The 26,664-nt window shown below is 45.1% G+C and overlaps 1 protein-coding gene across 7 annotated transcripts in view; it reads right to left on the bottom strand.

Annotated features, from left to right (window-relative positions):
• Nucleotides 1–1,719: 1,719 nt before the first annotated feature.
• LOC100380730 (UDP-N-acetylglucosamine--peptide N-acetylglucosaminyltransferase 110 kDa subunit) overlaps nt 1,720–26,664 on the bottom strand; it is a 33,431-nt gene continuing 8,486 nt past the window's right edge. For 3 of the 7 annotated variants that reach the window (XM_014213159.3, XM_014213163.3, XM_014213166.3), the window contains 18 exons: nt 26,390–26,506; nt 25,463–25,542; nt 24,718–24,928; nt 23,911–24,051; nt 22,629–22,729; nt 22,332–22,485; nt 21,988–22,089; nt 21,531–21,728; nt 20,890–21,048; nt 19,121–19,210; nt 18,833–18,958; nt 14,770–14,940; nt 6,201–6,317; nt 5,145–5,315; nt 4,526–4,678; nt 3,849–4,101; nt 3,475–3,598; nt 1,720–3,322 (listed from right to left, as the gene is read on the bottom strand). In XM_014213159.3, coding sequence (XP_014068634.1) covers nt 3,142–3,322; nt 3,475–3,598; nt 3,849–4,101; nt 4,526–4,678; nt 5,145–5,315; nt 6,201–6,317; nt 14,770–14,940; nt 18,833–18,958; nt 19,121–19,210; nt 20,890–21,048; nt 21,531–21,728; nt 21,988–22,089; nt 22,332–22,485; nt 22,629–22,729; nt 23,911–24,051; nt 24,718–24,928; nt 25,463–25,542; nt 26,390–26,506 — 2,649 coding nt within the window. In that variant the 3' untranslated portion in view covers nt 1,720–3,141. The remainder of the gene's footprint in view (nt 3,323–3,474; nt 3,599–3,848; nt 4,102–4,525; nt 4,679–5,144; nt 5,316–6,200; nt 6,318–14,769; nt 14,941–18,832; nt 18,959–19,120; nt 19,211–20,889; nt 21,049–21,530; nt 21,729–21,987; nt 22,090–22,331; nt 22,486–22,628; nt 22,730–23,910; nt 24,052–24,717; nt 24,929–25,462; nt 25,543–26,389; nt 26,507–26,664) is intronic. The other 4 variants (XM_014213162.3, XM_014213165.3, XM_014213161.3 and 1 more) reach the window with 3 other exon arrangements.

Here is a 26,664-nt window from a genome sequence, read left to right as displayed (position 1 = left end):
CTGTGTGGAAAATGTATTGTGATCAGGAGAACCCACCTCAGCCCTCACATCTTCACCAAACCCAAACTGTGGAGGATAGAGAGAGGGACTCTCTACCCACCAACACAACTGAAGAAAACAGACCCTGATGGAGAGGATTACAGAGTATCAGAACCAATCAGACTCTCAACCCCTCTCTGCAGTAAATCCAGACTGTTCTGCAGCTCAGTGAAAACAGGGAAAGTGATGAGGTGGAGAGTAGAGGACCACTGTCAGGGTCTAAGACACTCAAATCAAAGAGAAACTGGACAATGAAAGAAAGCTGTGCTGGAGGCAGGATGGCCTCAACAATATAGATCACCTGCAAATTCACAGTAAAGAAACATTTTATTCTCATAAAAACATGAGTCCCACAGGGGAAAAATCATAGATGTCAAGAATGTGGAAAACAATTGACTCAAAGACGAACCCTGAGGCCACACATGAGAATTCACACAGGGGAGAAGTCATGTCAGTGCAAAGAATGTAGGAAATGCTTCACACGTATGGGATGCCTGACAGATCATATGAAAACTCATATAGGAGCGAAACCATATCGATGTTAAAGAACGTGGAAAAATGCTTCAGCCATAGTGAACACCCTCTCCAAACATATTGTTTGATGATCCACAGACGGGAGAAATAATAGCAGTGCCAAAATAAGAAGAAACACCTCACACAGAAGGTATACTTGACTACTGTTGAGAATTCATACAGGGGATAAATCACACAGGTGCCAAGAATGTAGCAAATGCTTCAACCCTAGTGACACCCCGACTAGGCATATGAAAATAAAAACTAGTGAAGACTATCGTGAAGGAGGGGATACACCTGCGGGATCCACAACAGAGTCCAAGGCCTTCCTCCACCCTGTCCTCCGTCACCCAGAAACCGATAAGTGGTCGAGATGTCGATTCGTTAGTAGGCGAATGGAAGAGGCTCCTCCCCTCCTCAATAGCCACCTTTCATGGAGGATAGTCATGTGAAACCTGCCAGAGTCCTTCGGAAGGGTTTTGAAATCTGCCGCACCGCCTTTGAATCTGCTTTTTTGTCAGAGGAGAAAAGCATGCGTTTAAAAACAATATGCTACTTCCCTTCTCGCCGCCTCTCCTCGATTGACCTTTTTCAAAAGGAGGCGAGACGACAGAGCGGATGCAGGAGGCGAGCAAATCCAATTGAGAGAATGCCCAAGTCACAGGAAGGGGGAGGGCAGGTTGGGGCGGTGTGCATCAATCTATGGAACTTCTTTGATTAACGGTTTCAGAGAAATATGCTTCAAAGTAGAGTAATTGCCCTTTTGGACCTTTTGATAGCTGGATTTACAGTTGGACCTTAGCTGGATTTTGTTCATCATGATACAAGTAACTGCACATAAAATCTATGACTGAATGTTTTAAGACAAACCTAACTTTTTGTTAGCTTGTTCAAAGAGATATTTATATAGTTTTGTTCATATTGCAGTTCTGTTGAATTTTCTATTTTGTAATTATTACAAAACTATTATTTATGGCTAACAGTTATTACATTTAGAACATCTTTACAGCCACAGTTCCGTCTTGTGTACACGTTTTGAACATCTACAGTGTTGAAAAAGTTGTACCAAATTGAGAAAACAAACATATGTGTAAGGTGGAAGCAATATTGGGGGAACGTGCCCATACACTACCCTGATTAAAGCAGCAAAATGATCACACATTCCAGGAGGTTTACCATATTTTTCTTTATTTCAACAGAAATGGAGTCAGAGCCTTGCAGCATACCAGACAAAGCTTAAATAAAACAGTTCACAGAAAGATGAGTACAAAACTAAAACTGCTTAGAAAATACTTACCTAGGCCATTCCTGGTTTGAGTGATAAAATCAATCATTACACGTAGGGAGAGGTGGGCATAACTAAGGGTGAAAGAAATACAGGGCCTTTCAAATGGGTAGTACTGACAACAAACTCCTGTCTGTCCAGTTTATCCATACGGTTTGGTTTTAACCAGCATAGTGTGACATCGAACAAGAGGACAAAGCAATTGAGAGTATTTTTTTGTTTTCTTACATTGAAACATGACAAAATCCTTAAAGTTGGCATTTGGTGGTGGTGAGGGAAGGGAGTGGTTATGATCTTTCTCTCTGAAATGTAATAAAACTACTCTCATCCTGAATAACCAATAGCCTAAGATGAGAAAAACCAAGAGCAGCTACAGACTATAAACAAAATGTTTCAACATGTTTAAGCTGATCCAACGTTTTTACTTCAAGACTAGAGTTACTAGATGTTCAGACTGCGGTGCAACAGTCCCTTTATACTCTTACTCCAGATTAAATTATTACACTGAGATAGAAAAAAACATTGATGCAGACTTGTGTAACAAGTCCCATATACACACAGAAGAGAAGAAGCCACGGGGGGAGTCTTCCAGGCGCTGGATGGAGAGGGGGTGTTCCTCCCCTCGTACCCTGTATGGAAGCTGTGGTTTGGGGAAGAGTCTCAGGTGAAGAGCAGAGTGGTTCTGGCTCAGTCTGGCTCAGGGAAACAGACATGGATGGGATATGACTAGAGTGGAGGAGGCAGAAGGTGGGATGAGGTGATGAGACAGTGGACACACCTGCAGGCTCTACAACAGACAAGAGTCCAAGTCACAGGGGAGGGAAGCAGGGTTGAAAGGGGCTAAAGAGGAGCAGATAGGCACGAAGCTTTGGGCAGGAGGGGTAGAGTGAAGGGCAAGTGGGGGTCAGAGTTCGTGGGGGTCAGAGTTCCAGCCCAGGCGCTTCTACTGCTCTGGAGGGGCTGGAGGTGGACAGGGTCAGGTGGTGAGGTTAAAGGTCAGGGTGGGGCGGCTGGAGGTGAGGTTAGAGGTCAGGGTGGAGCGACTGGAGGTGGACAGGGTCAGGTGGTGAGGTTAAAGGTCAGGGTGGGGCGGCTGGAGGTGGACAGGGTCAGGTGGTGAGGTTAGAGGTCAGGGTGGAGCGGCGTGCATCGATCGATGGGACATCTGGTCGGGGGTTGCATCCCATATAGCACCCTGTTCCTTTTTTGTAGTGCACTACCTTGGTCCACATCCTCTTTAGGTCCTGGTCATAAGCAGTGTACTGAATAGGGTGCCATTTGGGACGACCCCAGGGTCCGGGACTTCAGGCGCTCTCGCTGCTCTCAACGGGCTGCAGTTTGACCAGGTGGTCTGGCTTGCCGCCGCTGGCGTGGCGCTCCCACATCTGCAGGTAGAGCTTCTCCAGATCCATAGTGTACTGCTTGGTGTTGAACAGAGGGCTGCAGATACGCTGCTTCCACACACGGGACCGGATCATCTTCAGACTGGGGGGAGAACCGGGTCAGTTACAGCAATGGTGAGAAGAGGGAGAGATTCTCAACCACAGGAGAGATGGAGAGACAGATGGAGTGTGAGAAGAGGGAGATTTAGAGAGAGCTAGCTGGTGTGTGTGTGTGTGTTGGTCAGAGGTTCTTACTATTCCATGTCACAGCCCAGTTTGACAGCCACGTCCTCATATTCCTGTCTGGTGTGGGCGATGAGCTCAGGACAACCCAGACACTGCAGCTGAGAGGCTGCCACGCGTGACGCCAGAGTCTCACCTGTACGGGCACACGTCACATTTAAAGACGGACTTGTCGTTCACACATCACACAGAACCGTGCATCCCAATTACCTCTCCTTCCTCCGTAGTGTGCATTTGTTCTCTTCATGGATTAGAAATGGAAATGACTGGGACATAGAAACCCCCTCTAACCTAAGTCAACACTGATCCAACACGTTCTAATTTATGGAGAGTAGTGAACACTTCAGGAGGAAACATCTCTGTCCTGCGATCATACACCGTCTCACCTGGCATTGTAACCATGGGTGTCCCGGCCCAGAGGACGTCCATGCCGGTGGTGTGTCCGTTACAGAGTGGCGTGTCCAGACACACGTCGGCCAGCTGGCCCCGTCTCACATGTTCCTCCTTGGGCGCCACGGGAGAGAAGATGATGCGGGAGCCGGGCAGGCCGAAGTTCTGGGCGTACTGTTGGATGTTGGGCTCACCCACTGCAGGGAAACGCAGTAACCACAGAACACTGTTGGGAACACGCTTCAGGATCTACAGGAGAGACCGGAGACGAGATCAGTAAGAGGTGCTGTGTGTCTGAAATGGAATTAAAAATGGCACTACTGTTGACCAGAGCCCTATATAGTGCACTACTGTTGACCAGAGCACCTATTCCCTATATATAGTGCACTACTGTTGACCAGAGCCCCTATTCCCTATATATAGTGCACTACTGTTGACCAGAGCCCCTATTCCCTATATAGTGCACTACTGTTTACCAGAGCCCCCATTCCATATATAGTGCACTACATTTGACCATGGGATAGGGCCTGGTCAAAGCTAGTGCATCATCACATAGGAACCAGGGTGCCATTTCAGACACCCTGAGAGTCACGGAAAAGGGGTATTCCTGAAGAAACATGAACATCTCAGACAACAGGAGCATGGAGAAAGTGTTTTCTAGCTTGATGCTTACATTGGCCCACATCTGCAGGGTGGGAGGGTCGATCTTGTAGAGCTGGTTGAAGTTGCAGTAGACGATGGAGTCTTCAGGCAGGCCGTACTGGGAGCGGGTTGTCACCACGATGGTACGAGGAACCTCCTCTCCTGTAGCCGCCTTGTTGTTGAGCTGAGATGGAGGACAAGGCGGAGGTTATGATGGAGAGATTTATTATGAGCAGAGAGACAGATGAGGAGAGGCTAGTGCATAGTGACAGTGTTGACCTTACACCCCTGTTCTAAACCCCCGTTCTGACCCCTGTTCACTACAGTACTGGAACCATTTTCCCAGGTGCCAAATCCCCAAAAGTAGACATGCAAGTGACCCAATGTCTTTATCCAGTACTAGCCGGTCTTTGTGCCATACCAGGAGGGATTCAGACCCTGATACTAAAACCTTCTCCCCTGGAAGTATCTGAAAACACACAGTATACATGAGATGTAACCCTACTAGTAACTTCCTGCTTCATTAGGTCACATGGCTGGGATCAAAGGTGAACCACACAGGTACCTCACTGCTTCACTCCAACCAGCAAAATAACACCCTGGTACTCATTCTTATCCATTTCCTGTGTGTGTGTGTCTCCCTCCAGTACCTGTGTGGTGGCCAGTCCATTGCTGACGGTGAATCCATTGATGGTGACCTGTATCTGTCCCTGGTTGATCATGTTGATGATGGCCTCAGCTGCTGTGTTCATGGGGATGACGGGCATGGACAGAGCCCCGTTGGTTTCTGCTGCGCCACTCTCCCCAATGGAACACTTCATCTGCACAGGAAGGAAGGAAGGAGTTAGTGATTTGCAACATATTTTCTGGAGGATAAGGGCAGGTCTTCACTGTTCAAATTTAAGAACAGACAATTGGGTACCTTTCCGACAGTTCATAGTCCAATGGAAATATGGTCACAGAACATTCTCTATGTCACCGTCTCACCTTGACGTCAGGCAGGCTTGTCCAGGAAGGGTTAGGGCTATTCACCATGTCACTGTCTCACCTTGACGTCAGGCAGGCTTGTCCAGGAAGGGTTAGGGCTATTCACCATGTCACTGTCTCACCTTGACCACCTTGACGTCAGGCAGGCTGTCCAGGAAGGGTTAGGGCTATTCACCATGTCACTGTCTCACCTTGACCACCTTGACGTCAGGCAGGCTGTCCAGGAAGGGTTAGGGCTATTCACCATGTCACTGTCTCACCTTGACCACCTTGACGTCAGGCAGGCTGTCCAGGAAGGGTTAGGGCTATTCACCATGTCACTGTCTCACCTTGACATCAGACAGGCTTGTCCAGGAAGGGTTAGGGCTATTCACCATGTCACTGTCTCACCTTGACCACCTTGACGTCAGGCAGGCTGTCCAGGAAGGGTTAGGGCTATTCACCATGTCACTGTCTCACCTTGACATCAGGCAGGCTTGTCCAGGAAGGGTTAGGGCTATTCACCATGTCACTGTCTCACCTTGACCACCTTGACGTCAGGCAGGCTGTCCAGGAAGGGTTAGGGCTATTCACCATGTCACTGTCTCACCTTGACCACCTTGACGTCAGGCAGGCTGTCCAGGAAGGGTTAGGGCTATTCACCATGTCACTGTCTCACCTTGACGTCAGACAGGCTTGTCCAGGAAGGGTTAGGGCTATTCACCATGTCACTGTCTCACCTTGACCACCTTGACGTCAGGCAGGCTGTCCAGGAAGGCCTTGAGGTCAATGCCATTCAGAACGATGCGGTTGTCAAAGATGTGGCCGTTAGACTTGAAGTCAATCACCGCCTTTTTCTGTTGAAGAAAATAAAAACAAGAATACTGGAGGTGAACTGCATGTCAAGAAACCAAGTCAGGATTGTAGATCTAAAAAGCATTATTTTTAATTCATCAAAGCACACCGTTTTCCTTTCAGATGTCAGTTTATGTAAGCAGGGGAAACCCATTGAGACCAGGGTCTCATTTTCAAGGGTACCCTGGGAATAATAATTACCACCATAGCACAGAAAGAAAAGACCACTGGGCCTCTATCACCGGAATGCTAACAAAATTAGCACAAACTAAAAGCGAAATCACATAGCCGTTGTTAGCAAAATGCTAACGAACGAAAACGAACAAACTTATTGCAGACAGGCAAATCCATCTCAAAGTTATACAAGCATAGCTAGTAGCTACCGAATGTCATTTTCAGTGAGTATAGACATTTTACAAGCTTAAGTGAATGAGAGAAATTGTGCAAATGAACAAAGTTGTGATGTATGTATTTCAGAAGGAAGAGCAGCATGTGTACCTGGAGCAGAGGGGGGGAAAAAAAACAAAAAAACAACACTATTAGGAAGCGGGGGGGGGGGGGCAGCTGTACAGATAACTCATTCAGAGCTCACTAGACTTCTGGCTGAAAGCCATAAGATATCAAACATTTAGTAATAAAATCAAATTTTATTGGTCACATATTTAGCAGATAGTAGCGAAATGCTTGTGCTCCAAGCTCCAACAGTGCAGTAGTATCTAAAAACAAGTCACAAATCTAAAAGTACAATAATGGAATTAAGAAATTTATAAATATTACATTGAGCAATGTTGGAGTGGCATTGACTAAAATACAGTATTGATTTTTTAAGCGACCAGTGATTCCATGTATATAGGGCAGCAGCCTCAAAGGTGCAGGGTTGCATAAACCAGGTAGGAGCTGGCTCGTGATGGCTATTTAACAGTCCGATGGCCTTGAGTGAAAAACAGCTTCTGTCACGCGATCCCAGCTTTGATTCACCTGTACTGACCTCGCCTTCTGGATGACAGTGGGATGAACAGGCTGTGGCTCAGGTGGTTAATGTCCTTGATGATCTTTTTGGCCTTCCTATGGCTCCGGGTGCTGTAGGTGTCCAGGAGGGCGGGAAGTTTGCCCCCAGTAATGCGTTGAGCAGACCACACCAACCTCTGGAGAGCCTTGCGGTTTTTGGGCGGTGCACTTGCCGTACCAGGCAGTGATACAGCCCGACAGGATGCTCTCAATTGTGCATCTATAAATGTTTGTGAGGGTTTTAGGTGACAAGCCAAATTTCTTCAGCCTCCTGAGGTTTCAGATCGTCAGTGATGTGTACGGCGAGGAACTTAAATCTTTTCACCCGCTCCACTGCGGCCCCATCAATGTGGATAGGGGCGTGCTCCCTTTGTCATTTCCTGAAGTCCACGATCATCTCCTTTGTTTTGTTGACGTTGAGTGAGTTTATTTTCTTGGCACCCTTCTCCTCGGGCCCTCAACTCCTCCCGGTAGACTGTCTCATCATTGTTGGTAATTAGGCTTACTAATGTGTCGTCTGTAAACTGCATAATTGAGTTGGAGGCGTGCGTGGTCATGTAGTCATGGATGTACAGGAGGGGGCTGAGCACACACCCTTGTGGGCCCCTGTGTTGAAGATCAGTGAAGATGTTTCCTAACTTCACCACCTGGGGGCAGCCCGTCAGGAAGTCCAGGACCCAATTGTACAGGGTGGGGTTCAGACCCAGGGCCCCAAGCTTAATGATGAGCACTATGGTGCTGAATGCTGAGCTAGTCAATAAACAGCATTCTTACATAGACATTCCTCTTGTCCAGATGGGATAGGGCAGTGTGATGGCGATTGCATCATCTGTGGATCTATTGGGGGTGCTAAGCAAATTGAAGTGGGTCTAGGGTGTCAGGTAAGGTAGAGGTGATGTGATCCTTGACTAGCCTCTCAAAGCACTTCATGATGACAGAAGTGAGTGCTACGGGGCGATTGTCATTTAGTTCAGTTATCTTTGCTTTCTTGGGTACAGGAACAATGGTGGACATCTTGAAGCAAGTTGAGACAGCAGACTGGGATAGGGAGAGATTGATCATGTCCCTAAACACTCAAACCAGCCGGTATACGCATATTCTGAGGACACGGCTAGGGATGCCGTCTGGGCTGGCAGCCTTGTGAGGGTTAACACGCTTAAATGTCTTACTTACATTGGCCATGGAGAAGGAGAGCCCACAGTCCTTGGTAGCTGGACACATCGGTGGCACTGTGTTATCCTCAAAGCGGGCAAAGGTTTTTAGCTTGTCCGGAAGCAAGACGGTGTCCGCGACCTGGCTGGTTTTCCCTTTGTAGTCCTTGATTGTCTGTAGACCCTGCCACATAAGTCTCGTGTCTGAGCCATTGAATTGTGACTCCACTGTCTCTATACTGATGTTTTGCCTGTTTGATTGCCTTACAGAGGGAATAACTACACTGTTTGTATTCAGCCATATTCCCAGTCACCTTTCCATGGTTAAATGCAGAGTTTCACACTTTCAGTTTTGCACAAACGCTGCCATCTATCCACGGTTTCTGGTTTGAATAGGTTTTAATAGTCACAGCGGGTACAACATCTCCTATACACTTCCTGATGAACTCAGACACCGTATCTGTGTATTCGTCAATGTTATTCTCAGAGGCTACCCAGAACACATCAGTGTCCGCACGTGCAAAACAATCTTGAAGCATGGATTCCGATTGGTCAGACCAGCATTGAATAGACCTTAGCACAGGTACTTCCTGTTTGAGTTTCTGCCTATAGGAAGGGTGGCGCAAAACAGTTGTGATCAGATTTAATGTACTACAGTACTAATGTGCTGGTAAAATTTCAGAAGCGTTTTCCTCAAATTTGCTTTGTTAAAATCCCCAGCTACAATAAATGCAGTCTCAGGATGTGGTTTCCAGGTTGCATAAAGTCCAGTGTAGCTCCTTGAGGGCCGTCGTGGTATCGGCTTCAGGGGGATGATACACGGCTGTGACTATAACGAAAGAAAATTCTCTTGGGAGGGAATACATTTGGCATTTGATTGTGAGGTACTTTAGGTCGGGTTAACAAAAGGACTTGAGTTTCTGTATGTTACCACAATCACACCATAAGTAGATAATCATGAAACATACACCCCCCCCACCTTTCTTCTTCCCGGAGAGTTCTTTATTCCAGTCTGCACGATGTACTACTGAGAACACAGATGGCTATATGGATGGGGACAGTATATCCCGAGAGAGCCATGTTTCTGTTAAACAGAGTACGTTACAATACCTGATGTCTCTCTGGAAGGAGATCCTCGCCCTGAGCTCAATATTGTGGAACTCTTAAAGAGATGGGTCTGATAGATATCTGGAGAGAGACTAATAGCTTATCCGTGGACTATACATACTACTTCAATGTCCATAACACCTACTCCCGTATAGATTACATTTTTAGCCCAAAGATTTCCATAAAGTCTGCCACTTGTACAAAATCGGACACATAGCACTTTCAGATCACGTCTTTGTCCACCTCCGCTTTGACCTCTAAAAACATCCTGAGGTCAAAGAGCTGGAAATTCAACAGCTCCATGTTAAATGAAGCATTCCATACATCGGTTACTACATGGATAGACAACTACAAGTCTCTCCTATTTCTCCAGCCAATGTGGGACGCTGCCAAAGTCACACTTAAAAGGTCATCTAATTGCATATGCTTCCTCTAAATAAAAAGCAATGGAAGCACACAGGTTAGATCTTGAGGGAGTTGGAACACAGCGAAAAAGTACATAAATAATCCCAGACAGTATCCTCCTAGAGTCAACTTAAAGTAGCCAAAGCAAAACTAAACATAGACTATACTCGGGAGATGTACTAAACAGAAATACCATGAGTATAGCAATAGGCCTAGCAGTTGCTTGCCAATAATTTTTTTTTTTTTTAAACGAGTAGTCAGAGCGTACAATCATCGCCATCTGAACAGCAGATGACAAGGTCACATACGATCCAAATATCTCACATGACTTTTACTGGCAATTATATACTTCTGAGAGAAAAACAGATGCAGAAGTCCATTCCTTCCTAGAAGGACTCTCACGACCAAAACTAATCAGAGACCCACCAAGATCGCAACTCCCCTTTCACTCCTGAGATCCTTGAAGCAATTATCTCCATGCCACCTAACAAGTCCCCAGGCCCAGATGGATTTCTCCAGAGAGTTCTAAAAAGCTTTTTTGCCCCAGCTTAGCCCAGACTATTACAGCGTTGTTAAAAACGGAGCTCTCTCCCCCAGACTATTACAGCGTTGTTAAAAACGGAGCTCTCTCCCCCAGACTATTACAGCATTGTTAAAAACGGAGCTCTCTCCCCCAGACTATTACAGCGTTGTTAAAAACGGAGCTCTCTCCCCCAGACTATTACAGCGTTGTTAAAAACGGAGCTCTCTCCCCCAGACTATTACAGCGTTGTTAAAAACGGAGCTCTCTCCCCCAGACTATTACAGCGTTGTTAAAACGGAGCTCTCCCAAACTATGTTCACAGCCCTCAGTGTTGACAAGGACCCTCTATCCTGCTCGTCCTTCCGGCCATAAAATAACTACCAAATTGCTCACCAAAAGACGAAACACTTCCGAAAGTAATAAAAGCGGATCAAACTAGATTTATTAGAGACAGATACTCTTCATCCACCATCTTTTTTTATTTAATAGATCAAGTTAAAACGCACAGAAGACCACTGTCCTGCTGTCGTCACTGGGATGTTGAGAAGGTGTTCGACAGGATGGAGTGGAACTTCCTGTTCTTAGTCATAGTTAGGTTTTTCAATGTGCGTTTTAAAAAGACATGAGGGAGTTCAAGGTGCAGATATGCAGATCTTCAGGGTCAATTCTATGAGCTTTGGAGAAAAACAAAACTTGGTTTTATCACCATTTAAGATCGGTGAGAAATTTTTGATTTGAATCAAAGCCAAGCTGAAGGTCTTTAACCAGTTAAATGTCATCGAAAATGTCGTCTACGTAATGCCCCAAAGTAAGTATTTATCATGAGGCCATAAACAATAACAATTAATGCTGCATACTTTAGTTAAAATCTCACCTTTCTGATGAAAATATAACTAAATTGCTGAGGTGTAGTCACTTGAAGACAAGCGCAAGTACACAGTACAAATGTGAAAATGAAATATTTTATGATGCATTTCCTATTCAACAATGAATAAGGTTTGAAATGATTTATGCTTTCGTTATAAATCATAATCAAATAAAAAACGACGAATTATACGATTTCACCTTCCTTATAACTGTAAAGTACATAGTTGTATGTTTAGTGTTAGAGAGAGAATGTGCATATTTTATAAAGGTCTCTTGATCAAAACATCTGCCCCCATCGCTGTGAACGTCTCAGGGCTCTAGCTTTGCTTCCTGAACTCGCTAGGAACTCGCCATTCATCTCGTCCGTCTATGATGAATAGAACCAAACCCTTTCTGTTTATTATTTTACATGAATGCGCTACGATGTAACGATTGCAGGAATATGCTTTGTCAGTGGCTGCGATGTAGGATTCAGCCAGGAGTTCATGGACAGTCGGAAGAGCTAATGAAATGGTAGGAGGGACATCCCAGCTTCAAGTCGTTTCAGATTTCACATCCTACATCACAGGCTCATAAAAAAAAAAAAAAAATGTCCGTGGGAAACAGGGCTATCGCTCAATGCAAGCCATTTGATCTACGGCGTCCACAGATCGATTTAAGTAAAATTGATGGTCGGAACTGGTAACAGAAGCACTTTGGTCCCCAAAACAGGGGACCTTACATCTAAGAGCTTTTAATGGTCTGCTGCACTGAAGGGGAATAAATAACTCATCTACACAGTCCCATTTATTATTAAAAAAAGGTACAAACCAACATTATTAAAATGTAAATAGTGAACAATAAAGGGCCTAGTATTGAGCCAGGCCGCTTGCTCTCGACCAATTACTACACCTTTATATTTAAAATTCACTGCAATAATATCCTTGATGCTGAAACGTGACCTTTGACTCAAACATATACAGGAAAAAAAAAATCCTTTGTATGTATATATGCATATTATTTTATTGCTCTAGGGAAGTAATTTACTATGCATAGATTATTTTTCTCCCCACTCTATGCGATGCGCAATGCATAGAACACCGGAAGAAGAATTATCATTTTAATTTACCATAGTGAATTAGTGTAATGTTTGTGCGACAATTAATCCCATCAGGGATGGGTTGCCAACTGGCGATTTGACACGAAAGTAAAATTAATTCATTTTTTATTTCACCTTTATTTAACCAGGTAGGCAAGTTGAGAACAAGTTCTCATTTACAATTGCGACCTGGCCAAGATAAAGCAAAGCAGTTCGACACATACAACAACAGAGTTACACATGGAGTAAAACAAACATACAGTCAATAATACAGTAGAAAAAAAATAAGTCTATATACAATGTGAGCAAATGAGGTGAGATAAGGGAGGTAAAGGCAAAAAAAGGCAATGTAAATACATAGCAAGTAAAACACTGGAATGGTAGATTTGTAGTGGAAGAAAGTGCAAAGTAGAAATAGAAATAATGGGGTGCAAAGGAGCAAAATAAATAAATACAGTTGGGGAAGAGGTAGTTGTTTGGGCTAAATTATAGATGGGCTATGTACAGGTGCAGTGATCTATGAGCTGCTTTGACAGCTGGTGCTTAAAGCTAGTGAGGGAGATAAGTGTTTCCAGTTTCAGAGATTTTTGTAGTTCGTTCCAGTCATTGGCAGCAGAGAACTGGAAGGAGATGACCAAAGGAGGAATAGGCTTTGGGGGTGACCAGAGAGGGGGTGACCTGCTGGAGAGCGTGCTACAGGTGGGTGCTGCTATGGTGACCAGTGAGCGGAGATAAGGGGGGACTTTACCTAGCAGGGTCTTGTAGATGACTTGGAGCCAGTGGGTTTGGCGACGATTATGAAGCGAAGGCCAGCCAACGAGAGCGTACAGGTCGCAGTGGTGGGTAGTATATGGGGCTTTGGTGACAAAACGGATGACACTGTGATAGACTGCATCCAGTTTGTTAAGTAGGGTGTTGGAGGCTATTTTGTAAATGACATCGCCGAAGTCGAGGATCGGTAGGATGGTCAGTTTTACGAGGGTATGTTTGGCAGCATGAGTGAAGGATGCTTTGTTGTGAAATAGGAAGCCAATTCTAGATTTAACTTTGGATTGGAGATGTTTGATGTGAGTCTGGAAGGAGAGCTTACAGTCTAACCAGACACCTAGGTATTTGTAGTTGTCCACATATTCTAAGTCAGAACCGTCCAGAGTAGTGATGCTAGACAGGCGGGCAGGTGCAGGCAGCGATCAGTTGAAGAGCATGCATTTAGTTTTACTTGTATTTAGGAGCAGTTGGAGGCCACGGAAGGAGAGTTGTATGGCATTGAAGCTCGTCTGGAGGGTTGTTAACACAGTGTCCAAAGAAGGGCCAGAAGTATACAGAATGGTGTCGTCTGCATAGAGGTGGATCAGAGACTCACCAGCAGCAAGAACGACATCATTGATGTATACAGAGAAAAGAGTTGGCCCAAGAATTGAACCCTGTGGCACCCCCATAGAGACTGCCAGAGGTCCGGACAACAGGCCCTCCGATTTGACACACTGAACTCTATCAGAGAAGTAGTTGGTGAACCAGGCGATGTAATTATTTGAGAAACCAAGGCTATTGAGTCTGCCGATGAGGATGTGGTGATTGACAGAGTCGAAAGCTTTGGCCAGGTCAATGAATACGGCAGCACAGTATTGTTTCTTATCGATGGCGGTTACGATATCGTTTAGGACCTTGAGCGTGGCTGAGGTACACCCATGACAAGCTCTGAAACCAGATTGCATAGCGGAAAAGGTGCGGTGGGATTCGAAATGGTCAGTAATCTGTTTGTTGACTTGGCTTTCGAAGACCTTAGAAAGGTAGGGTAGGATGGATATAGGTCTGTAGCAATTTGGGTCAAGAGTGTCCCCTCCTTTGAAGAGGGGGATGACAGCAGCTGCTTTCCAATCTATGGGAATCTCAGACGATACGAAAGAGAGGTTGAACAGGCTAGTAATAGGGGTTGCAACAATTTCGGAAGATAATTTTATAAAGAAAGGGTACAGATTGTCTAGCCCGGCTGATTTGTAGGGGTCCAGATTTTGCAGCTCTTTCAGAACATCAGCTGAATGGATTTGGGAGAAGGAGAAATGGGGAAGGCTTGGGCGAGTAGCTGTTGGGGGTGCAGTGCTGTTGACTGCAGTAGGGGTAGCCATTCATAGGAAACATGGCAAGAGGACAAACAGTACCTCGAGGATTCCCTGATTGCAATTTGTTTGGCAAGATCAACAATCCCCTGTATGTTATGTGAGGGCTTGCAAATCTGACCCATCTGCACATTGGCAACATAACGCTCAAAATCAAGCCACACAAACTTTTATTTACTGGATAAACAGGAATCTCACCTTGAGGTGGGGAAACATGTTAGCGTGGTCTCCAATGAAGAAGGTGTGTGGCATGTAGGCTAGTTTCTCAGAGTACTGCTCTGCCACCTCGAAGGGGGACGTCTCCTTGTCTGACACAATGTAGTCCATGAAGGGAGCTCCGCTGGTCCCTGGGTAGCCCAGCCACATACACTGAGGAGAGAACAGTTGGCACAATGAACTTTATTTGGACATTATAACCCGACTGTTGTGTAGTGACTTTTTTTTGGTGAGGGTGCGCACTTAAATAAAAAAATATTTTCAAAGTGTAATGACAGATGTAGCCTACTGAATATCATTGTAGAATAGGCCTACGCCCAAATATATTGTCAAGAAAATGTTATATTTTTAATACCCTCAAAACACCAAGTTAAGCTTAACTAACTTCCAAATAGGCCATCACTGTGAATCGTAAATGATAATTCTTCATGTGTTAACGATGAAATGTCCAAACTGAATGCCTGCCAATCATTTGATCTCAATCAGTTTCATGGAAATATGCAGTTAGATATTCTTGAACTACTTTTTCATGAGCAAAAAAAAAAAGAAAAGGTGTTAAAATATTAGCTTTTCTTCTAGGCCTATTTTGTTTCAATTAAAGCATAGTGTACAAAACATTGTGAACACCTGCTCTTTCCATGAGAAACTGACCAGGTCAACGCTGTGATCCCTTATTGACATCACTTGTTAAATCCACTTCAATCAGTGTAGATGAAGGGGAGGAGACAGGTTAAGAAGGATTTTAAAGCCTTGAGACATGGATTGTATGCGTGTGCCATTCAGAGGGTGAATGGGAAAGAAAAGATGAATGTGCCTTTGAACGGGGTATGGCAGGCACAACGGTTTGAGTATGTCAAAAACGTCAATGCTGCTGGGTTTTTTCCACACTCAACAGTTCCCTGTGTGAGTCAAGAATGGTCCATCCCCCCAAGGACATCCAGCCAACTTGACAACTGTGGGAAACATCTTAGTCAACATGGGCGAAAACCCCTGTGGAATTTATTTGACATCTTGTACAGTTCATGCCCCAACGAATTAAGGGTTCTGAAAAGGGGGGAACAACTCACAAAAATGCGTGGACACCCCTTCAAATTAGTGGATTCGGCTATTTCAGCCACACCTGTTGATGGCAGGTGTATAAATACAGCTAAAATCTGAAGTTTACATACACTTAGGTTAGAGTCATTAAAACTCGTTTTTCAACCACTCCACAAATTTCTTGTTTAACAAACTATAGTTTTGGCAAGTCAGTTAGGGCATCTACTTTGTGCATGACAAGTAATTTTAACAACAATTGTTTACAGACAGATTACTTCACTATATCACAATTCTAGTGGGTCAGAAGTTTACATACACTAAGCTGACTGTGCCTTTAAAACAGCTTGGAAAATTCCAGAAAATGTCATGGCTTTAGAAGCTTAATTAGCGGTGTACCTGTGGATGTACTTCAAGGCCTACCTTCAAACTCAGTGCCTCTTTGCTTGACATCATGGGAAAATCAAAAGAAATCAGCAAAGACCTCAGAAAAAAACAATTGTAGACCTCCACAAGTCTGATTCATCCTTGGGAGCAATTTCCAAACGCCTGAAGGTACCACGTTCATCTGTACAATAGTACGCAAGTATAACCACCATGGGACCACGCAGTCGGCATACCGCTCAGGAAGGAGACACGTTCTGTCTCCTAGAGATGAATGTACTTTGGTGCGAAAAGTGCAAATCAATCCCAGAACAACAGCAAAGGACCCTGTGAAGATGCTGGAGGAAACAGGTACAAAAGTATCTATATCCACAGTAAAACAGTCCTACATTGACATAACCTGAAAGGCCACTCAGCAAGGAAGAAGCCACTGCTCCAAAACCGCCATAAAAAAGCCAGACTACGGTTTGCAAATGCACATGGGGATAAAGATCGTACTTTTTGGAGGAATGTCCTCTGGTCTGATGAAACAAAAATAGAACTGTTAGGCCATAATAACCATCGTTATGTTTGGAGGAAAAAGGGGGAGGCTTGTAAGCCGAGGAACACCATCCCAACCGTGAAGCATGGGGGTGGCAGCATCATGTTGTGGGGGTGCTTTGCTGCAGGAGGGACTAGAGCACTTCACAAAATAGATGGCATCATGAGGATGAAAAATTATGTGGATATATTGAAGCAACATTTCAAGGAATCAGTCAGGAAGTTGAAGCTTGGTCGCAAATGTGTCTTCCAAATAGACAATAACACCAAGCATACTTCCAAAGTTGTGGCAAAATGGCTTAAGGATAACAAAGTCAAGGTATTGGAGTGGCCATCACAAAGCCCTGACCTCAAACCTATAGAAAATGTATGGGCAGAACTGAAAAAGTGTGTGCGAGCAAGGAGGCCTACAAACCACCAGCTCTGTCAGGAGGAATGGGCCAAAATTCACCCAACTTATGGTGGGAAGCTAGTGGAAGGCTATCCAAAACGTTTGACCCAAGTTAAACAATTTAAAGGCAATGCTACCAAATACTAATTGAGTGTATGTAAACTTGTGTGCTTGATTATTATATATATAAATAATAAAAACACTCAAGCACACAGCCATGCAATCTCCATAGAGAAACTTTGCAGTAGAATGGCCTTACTAAAGAGCTCAGTGATTTTCAACATGGCACAGATGCCACCTTCCCAACAAGTCAGTTTGTCACATTTCTGCCCTGCTAGAGCTGCCCCAGTCAACTGTAAGTGCTGTTATGTTGAAGTGTAAAAGTCTAGGTGCAACTACGGCTCAGCAGCGATAGGTCACACAAGCTCACAGAAGGGGAACACCATGCGCCTGTAGCGCATAAAAATCATCTGTCCTCGGTTGCGACACTCACTACCGACTTCCAAATTGCCTCTGGAAGCAACGTCAGCACAAGAACTGTTAGTTGGGAAATTGGTTTCCATGGCCTAAGATCACCACGCGCAACGCCAAGCGTCGGCTGGAGTGGTGTAAAACTCGCCGCAATTGGACACCGGAGCAGCGTCAACGCTGTCTGTAGAGTGATGAATCACGCTTCACCATCTGGCAGTCTGACGGATGAACCTGGGGTTGGCAGATGTCAGGAGAACGCTACCTGCCCCAATGCATAGTGCCAACTAAAGTTGGAATAATGGTCTGGGGCTGTTTTTCATGGTTCGGGCTAGGCCCCTTAGTTCCAGTGAAGGGAGATCTTAACGCTACAGCATACAATGACATTCTAGACGATTCTGTGCTTTCTACTTTGTGGCAACAGTTGGGGAAGGCCCTTTCCCGTTTCAGCATGACAATGTCTCTGTGCACAATGCGAGGTCCATACAGAAATGGTTTGTTGAGATCGGTGTGAAGAACTTGACTGGCCTGCACAGAGCCCTGACCTCAACCCCATCGAACACCTTTGGGATGAATTGGAATGCCGACTGCGAGCCAGGCCTAATCCCACAACATCAGTGCCCGACCTCACTAATGCTTCCATTCAGCCACGCGCAAGTCCCCACAACTATGATCCAACATCTAGTGGAATGGCTTCCCAGAAGAGAGGAGGCTGTTATAGCAGCAAAGGGGAGATTAATTCCATATTAATGACCATTATTTTGGAATGAGATGTTCGACAAGCAGGTGTCCACATACTTTCGGTCATTTACTATGTGTGCATGCATGCATGCATGCATGCATGCATGCATGCATGTATGCATGTGAGACACTGTTTAACGCCAAATATAAGGCATTAAATATATGTAAAAAAATATATAATGCCTGATCCTTTTTATATCGCTGAGATATAGGACAAACCCTTCAGACCAAACTTCATTTTTTGAGGGACTGTTGTTCCATGTAGTGAATCTGTTATTCAATGCGTTTGTATGGTCAAATAGCAGTAAGGCCAAATACAATTTGTTTTATACTTCACGGGGTCTTATAATTCAAAATCAAATAGCAAAAGGAACCTTAAAACAATTAAATACAGCTCATGAAACATGGCACAAACACTTCACATGTTGCGTTTATTGTTGTTCAGTATAGAAATGAACATGGCTAAATAAAGAATGATTATCTCACCTGGATGGGAGCAGGGCGCAGGGCAAACAGCTCGTTGCGGGCTCCTTTGGTATAGCCGTTCATATTGACCAGGATGTGGAGTCCATCCTGATGGATCCTGTCTGCTGCCTTACCATTACACGGGAGCTGACAGAGGGGAGGAGTAGAGAGAGAGACAGGAGGAGAGACATGAGGGGGAAGGGAGAGGATTTCAATCTTTACTCTGAAGTGCTGAATGTGGCTCAGAGGACAGAAAGGGAAGCTACTTCTAAAGTACTTAGATTCACTTCTCAATCTGAGTAAACTCACCTGTGACAGGTCAGTGAAGTGATGTGCCTCGGCCACCACTTTAACCCTAAAGTTGGTGTTGTCATCTGGACTCAGTGCATAGCAGAACACCTGGCGAGAGAAACCACCAACCATGTTATAACCATGTTACGACCAACTGTTAGAACCCCCACCAACCATGTTACAACCAACTGTTAGAACCCCCACCAACCATGTTACAACCAACTGTTAGAACCCCCACCAACCATGTTACAACCAACTGTTAGAACCCCCACCAACCATGTTACAACCAACTGTTAGAACCCCCACCAACCATGTTACAACCAACTGTTAGAACCCCCACCAACCATGTTACAACCAACTGTTAGAACCCCCACCAACCATGTTACAACCAACTGTTAGAACCCCCACCAACCATGTTACAACCAACTGTTAGAACCCCCACCAACCATGTTACAACCAACTGTTAGAACCCCCACCAACCATGTTACAACCAACTGTTAGAACCCCCACCAACCATGTTACAACCAACTGTTAGAACCCCCACCAACCATGTTACAACCAACTGTTAGAACCCCCACCAACCATGTTACAACCAACTGTTAGAACCCCCACCAACCATGTTACAACCAACTGTTAGAACCCCCACCAACCATGTTACAACCAACTGTTAGAACCCCCACCAACCATGTTACAACCAACTGTTAGAACCCCCACCAACCATGTTACAACCAACTGTTAGAACCCCCACCAACCATGTTACAACCAACTGTTAGAACCCCCACCAACCATGTTACAACCAACTGTTAGAACCCCCACCAACCATGTTACAACCAACTGTTAGAACCCCCACCAACCATGTTACAACCAACTGTTAGAACCCCCACCAACCATGTTACAACCAACTGTTAGAACCCCCACCAACCATGTTACAACCAACTGTTAGAACCCCCACCAACCATGTTACAACCAACTGTTAGAACCCCCACCAACCATGTTACAACCAACTGTTAGAACCCCCACCAACCATGTTACAACCAACTGTTAGAACCCCCACCAACCATGTTACAACCAACTGTTAGAACCCCCACCAACCATGTTACAACCAACTGTTAGAACCCCCACCAACCATGTTACAACCAACTGTTAGAACCCCCACCAACCATGTTACAACCAACTGTTAGAACCCCCACCAACCATGTTACAACCAACTGTTAGAACCCCCACCAACCATGTTACAACCAACTGTTAGAACCCCCACCAACCATGTTACAACCAACTGTTAGAACCCCCACCAACCATGTTACAACCAACTGTTAGAACCCCCACCAACCATGTTACAACCAACTGTTAGAACCCCCACCAACCATGTTACAACCAACTGTTAGAACCCCCACCAACCATGTTACAACCAACTGTTAGAACCCCCACCAACCATGTTACAACCAACTGTTAGAACCCCCACCAACCATGTTACAACCAACTGTTAGAACCCCCACCAACCATGTTACAACCAACTGTTAGAACCCCCACCAACCATGTTACAACCAACTGTTAGAACCCCCACCAACCATGTTACAACCATGTTACGACCAACACATTTCAAGTAATGTTTGGTCACTATAAGACCTCACTTTTATGTAACTATTATTTATTCAGTTACGTCAACAACAAAAAACATTGGTTTAAATGACAAATCGAATCCAAGTAAGCAAACATCAGTTCACTTTATATCATTGGTTGTTGCCAGTCTAGTGGTAATATGTCACACAACAGTAAGAAACCCTCACCTCAAACTTGTCAGAGTTGTGCATGCCGGGGATGGACTGCATGAGGTGGGAGGTGGGGTGGTTCCCGAAGTCAGAGCTGACATATCCCACCCTCAGACGACCCGCGCTGGCCTTCAGGTCCTTGGGGTACTCAAAGGCCGGCTTGTGGAGCGCATTGATCTGTGGAGGGACGGGGGGTTAGGCTAACCAGGATGCATCCCAAATGGCTTCCTATTCCCTATATAGCTTACTACTTTATGTAATGAAAAGGGTGCCATTTGAAACATAGTCCAAGGCTCTATTCTAGCATACAACATAGAATGATTGCTAGTACGGACATTGGAACATCATAGCCTGTCAGACAATCACCATAAACCCTAGCTCCTTTCACCAGATCCCTCGTCCATTACGCAGTTACAACTAGCCTGAACCTGACCATCCAACCAACCTCTTCACCCTGCAAGCAACCCAACCACCTTCTGCCATGTAAGGTTGCTTTTACTGTTTATTTTCAACAAAATAGAAGACTACGGGCCTAATAAGTTTCCTTAAAATGAGCCAGACGGGTAACTTCCAAGACGTCCCACCTTACCGTTTACCCTTCACCATGCAAACATCCCAGCCCAACTTTCACCTGAATAAAAGGTCAATACTGTACTTGCTTTGATGAGGGCCTGTACCTTGTCCAGACAGAGGTTGCCGTGCCTCTCAGCGATGGCCTTGCGGAAGCCGTGCGAGAGGGGGTACAGCATGCTGTGGTGGGGGTGCACCGAGGGCAGCCGGTTCTTATCCAACTGGTCAGCCACGATGCTCACCAGCTTCTTCATACGCTCATCATAGTCTGTCCAGTCACACACAATCTGGGGAGAGGAGAGGACTGGTGTGGAAGTGGTGAGGTGTGTGTTTGTGTGACAAGTTTTGTGAGGCAGTCTGAAGCGGAAAATCAGAGAAATGTAAATCAAAGAGCAGTAACTCGAGCCTTCCTTGGTTTTACTCTCGCAATGGCTCACATCAATACATGACTTACACTTAAGTTACAGTTAAGTCCCAAATCAGGATTTGGCCTCAAGTGTATCTGCAGTAACTTGACATAGGAGACTAGTGTGTGTGTGTGTGTACCTGCAAGCAGTGTGCTAGGTTGCAGTAGGCATCAGGGAAGTCAGGCTTCAGTTTCAGGGCTGTACGGTATGAAGCAATGGCTTCTGGGATGTTACCAGAGTCCTGGGGGGGAGACAATAACATATCGTTACAATAATGGAATCATAGGACAACTTCCTTTATAAATACGTGTTTTAATATTTCCATTCATTAAAAAACTAATTGCAGACCAATTTTGCCCTGTGGAATATCAGTGACAGAAGAGGAGTGATGCCAATCCTACAAGACTTCACTGCACTTCTGTAGGTTTGATAGGAGTTGATTTAGAATTGGGGGTTAGAACAGAGATGGCAGATGAAAGTCACCTTGTGTATGGAGGCCAGGTTAGAGTGAGCATCAGCGAAGGCAGGGTTGATCTGGATGGCTCTGGTGTAACACTGTAGAGCTCCCTGGACATCCTGCATCTCTTTCAGAGTGTTGCCCATGTTGGAGTAGGCATCAGCAAACGTAGGGCTGATTCTACAGAAACAATTCAGTAGGACACAAATCAACTAGATTTAGAACCTTGAAACACCATCCTAAAAGTTGTGTCTCTGTCGATTGTCAAACCACAACTGATTGAGATGAGAGGGCGAGACGGAGAGAGGTGTCTGTCTACGGACCTGATGGCCTCCTTGTAGTGCATGAGGGCCTCCTGGAGTTTCCCTTGCTGCTGCAGAACACTGGCCAGGTTAGAGTGGGCCGCAGCAAACTCTGGAAACACCTGAAGACAACACAACCACACGTTAAAATACATATTACAACAGAACACTGGCCAGGTTAGAGTGGGCTGCTGCAAACACCACACACACAGGTTATAGGGTGTCCAATCAAAAAGTGCATAATTTGACCACTGGGTAAGATAATCCTCTATCTACAATATTAACATATTAAAACCATTGTTCCAAACATCAGGTCTCTACCATAATCCATTCAAAAGTTATTGGAGTGTTCACCCTTGTAGGGTGGCCAGAATCAGGACGACTAACTCAATGGAGACCAGAGAAAAAGTAGTAATAAAATACAAATCTGGAAAATTGCGTCGCGTCAGATAGGCTGTATTATGTGTAGAATTAAGGCTACCTAACAGCTCACCGCTGAACTCGTCACCTTCTCCAATCTGCAGGACATGAAATCAATAGAGGCAAGATGATATCGATTGAGACATGTAATATTTTCTTATTTTAGTAAGATGTCAAAAAAAAAAAAAAAACAAGCATATGATGTGAAATGTCAACGGTGCTCTGAGCATATGCCAAGCTTTTTACTTTAACTCCGCTCGTGTCACGCTAAATGTAGCTTTTTGCATTTAACGCCACTCGTGTCTTTTTGCAACCTGCGGAAACAACTTGGACGACGAGCCAAATGGAAAATCCTCAAAAGTTGAGGCGAGAAACCGGCACCACTCTGTCAGAGCTCGGTGCATATTATCGGATGTATTACGTTACGAAATCCAACTCTTTACATATCATGTTAAATGGTATGTTAGAGAAAGACCACCACTGAACGATTGAGAACATGAATAAATCATATTTGTCTTGGTAAAATGTATGTTATAACATAAGGAGGCAAAATGATCACCAAAGCACGTTTTCACAAACTCTGGGCAGAGTGAGTGGACACCTATAGGTTAAAATACATACTACAACAGAACACTAGCCAGGTTAGTGGGCCGCTGCAAACTCTGGAAATAAACCCCCCCCAAAAGGTTCAGTCACCACCAGATTCATGAAATGACACTTCCTTAAAAAGAGAACACTGAGCTGACGTGATTAAGATTGTGGGGGAAAAAAAACAAGGGCTTATAAACAGCCTTCCTTTAACCCATCATGCCAGGTAAAATACTTTTTAATGCTACTGTCAATGCTTTCTATGAGCATTCTGCCATATAGTTAACCATCTCACCTCCAGGGCTTTCCTGTAGAGCTGGACGGCGTCCTCGATGTTGCCCTGCTCCCTCTTGATGTTGGCCAGGTTGTTGAGAGAGTCTGCGTGGGTGGGACACAGCCGCAGAGCCGTGTTGTAACACTCCTCAGCCTCGGATACCTGGGAGAGACGGGGTTCAAACCACACATGGTTAAACCAGAGACACCCCACACACAAACAGTCACATTTTCATACAGACACCAAGGCCTAGACAGGGCCAACAGAAAAGGGAAAGCCCAACAGACAGACACCAAGGCCTAGAAAGGGCCAACAGAAAAGGGAAACCCCAACAGACAGACACCAAGGCCTAGAAAGGGCCAACAGAAAAGGGAAACCCCAACAGACAGACACCAAGGCCTAGAAAGGGCCAACAGAAAAGGGGAAACCCCAACAGACAGACACCAAGGCCTAGACAGGGCCAACAGAGGCAGAACATAGACAACAGCAATGGCAAACAGACAGCTGGAACCCATATCAATCTACATCTATTTGTAGCTGAACAGAGGACATTTAAGCATCCCAAAATAATCTGTCAAGAGTAGTGGTGAAAGGGATGGCCTCACAACAATCATGAAGACCAGTGTGTCATGCATATCCATCTAACCACGCCCAGTCTGATCTCTGACCCCCCCCCCCCCATCATCTCCTAAACTGGGTCAAGGAAGACATGGCATGCACAAGGCACTGCTGCGGCCTGCTGGGAAAGCCATGCCTCTCAAACTGGGAGTAGGGATGCAGAATAACGGAGCAGTCGCTCACTGTGTGGACACACACACACACACACACCGTGTTCTTCCTTACATTGCCCTTCTCCTTGAGGGCGTTGGCCAGGTTACAGTAGGCGTCAGGGAAGTGGGGCTGCAGCTCGATGGCGCGGCGGTACGTGTCAATGGCCAGGTCGATAAGACCCTGCTCGTAGTAGACGCACGCCAGGTTGCCGTGGACGACGGCATGGTTGGGGCTCAGGCTGAGGGCACGCAGGTAGCCAGCCACCGCTCTGAATGGTAGGAAGAAGAGAGAAGGGTCGGTAAACTACTGGTAACAATTAAGGCAAATACTACTAAAGGCTGAGGACTCAGAGGTAGCCCACCACTGCTCTGCAGAGGAGAGTAAAGAGTGGCACTAGTGCTACTGAGCTGCAGTAAAATGTGTCTTTGTTAAGATGGCGCTGTACTGGATGGCCTCTGTTTTGCCAACTTTGAGATGATTTACTACTTTATTTTCTCTAAATGTATTCGCTATCATTTCTTACAAACGGACAACTTTGAACATCAGATTGGCAGTTACCACAATTCCAGTTTATCTGCCCTGGGCTCTTGATGTTATTCCGAACAAATTCAGGTTACCCAAGAGGAAATGCCAACGTTCTACTAGTCACTTGATACCAACGGGACTCCCAAAACTGAAATAGTCTCTGCTTTTCTGAAACATGGCTCTTGGGCAAGATACCCCCTCATGGCTATTCAACTCGATTTGGGCTGCCCCCCCCCCCACAGGTCTAACTAGTTATACCATGGGAAAAGTCTCTGACCTGTCAAAGATGCGAGCCTCTTTCAGAACGTTGCCCAAGTTGATGTAGGCATCCAGGAAGTTGGGATCCAGAGTCACAGCCTGACAAACACCCATAAATACATACATCAAAACAGACAGGACATACTGTATTAGAAGTGTGTTAAACATTTCCTCCAAACACCAGTTGTAATGGGAAATATTTAAGATGAATAAAGTTCCTATTCAGTTTAGAGTGATTAACACAATGCTTAGCATATATATATACACACGTTTTCCCATTATGTAATCCACATGATTTTAAGTGTTCTATTTGTGACACTCATTTATGACACAGGTTGGTCACAAGATGTAATGCTGGACGTTACTCATATCTGTTGAAAGGGACTGACGCCAGACTGCAGTTTCAAGGAGACTGATTGTTGTTGTATTCTGTGGAACACTGATTCTGTGGCTAGCAGTCGACAAGGTCTTGGCTTTCTGGTGCTGTATAATTATGATAAGGACCTTCCCTGCGAAGGCCAAGTTAGACATTCTCTCCGCTCCTGTTGCAACTTGAATTAAACAAAATTGATTTTCTAATTGACTATATCCACCACTGCCCTCTCTTTTGTTCACCTGAGAACAGTCCACAGTACTCTACTTAAAATGGTCCTGTGTGGCTCAGTTGGTAGAGCATGGTGTTTGCAACGCCAGGGTTGTGGGTTCAATTCCCACGGGGGACCAGTACGGGGGAGGGGGGGGGGAAATGCATGAAATGTGTTCACTACTGTAAGTCGCTCTGGATAAGAGCGTCTGCTAAATGACTAAAATGTAAAATGTTCTCAGACATTAATTGTATGTGAATTATAAAATGTTTCTGCCCAGACATGAATCATTAGTCAGTGACACCAGACTCTCCTGGTCTGTCCTTTGTTTTTACATAATCGGCTGTGTAGAAAAGTCTTACCTTCTCAAAGTGGTGTATGGCCAACCATATCTCTCCCTGGGCGTTGAACACACAACCTAGGTTGCTCCAAGCCACCGCAAAGTTAGGCTGAGTCTCAATAGCCTTCAGGTAACACGCCTTCAATGGATTAACAATCAAAACCAGAGGAGAGGAAGAGTAGTAGTGGGAGGAGGAAGAGTAGTGGGAGGAAGAGTAGAAGAGTAGTGGTAGGAGAGAAGAAAACCCAAAAAAATAAAAAGGCAGAGGAAACAGAATTAGTGACTGTTCTCAACTAA

The sequence above is a fragment of the Salmo salar genome, chromosome 09, assembly GCF_965601325.2.
Source record: "Salmo salar chromosome 09, fSalSal1, whole genome shotgun sequence".
NCBI classification, from domain to species: Eukaryota; Metazoa; Chordata; class Actinopteri; order Salmoniformes; family Salmonidae; genus Salmo; species Salmo salar.
Note: the sequence above shows the minus strand (reverse complement) of the source record. Positions and strands in the feature narration are given on the sequence as shown.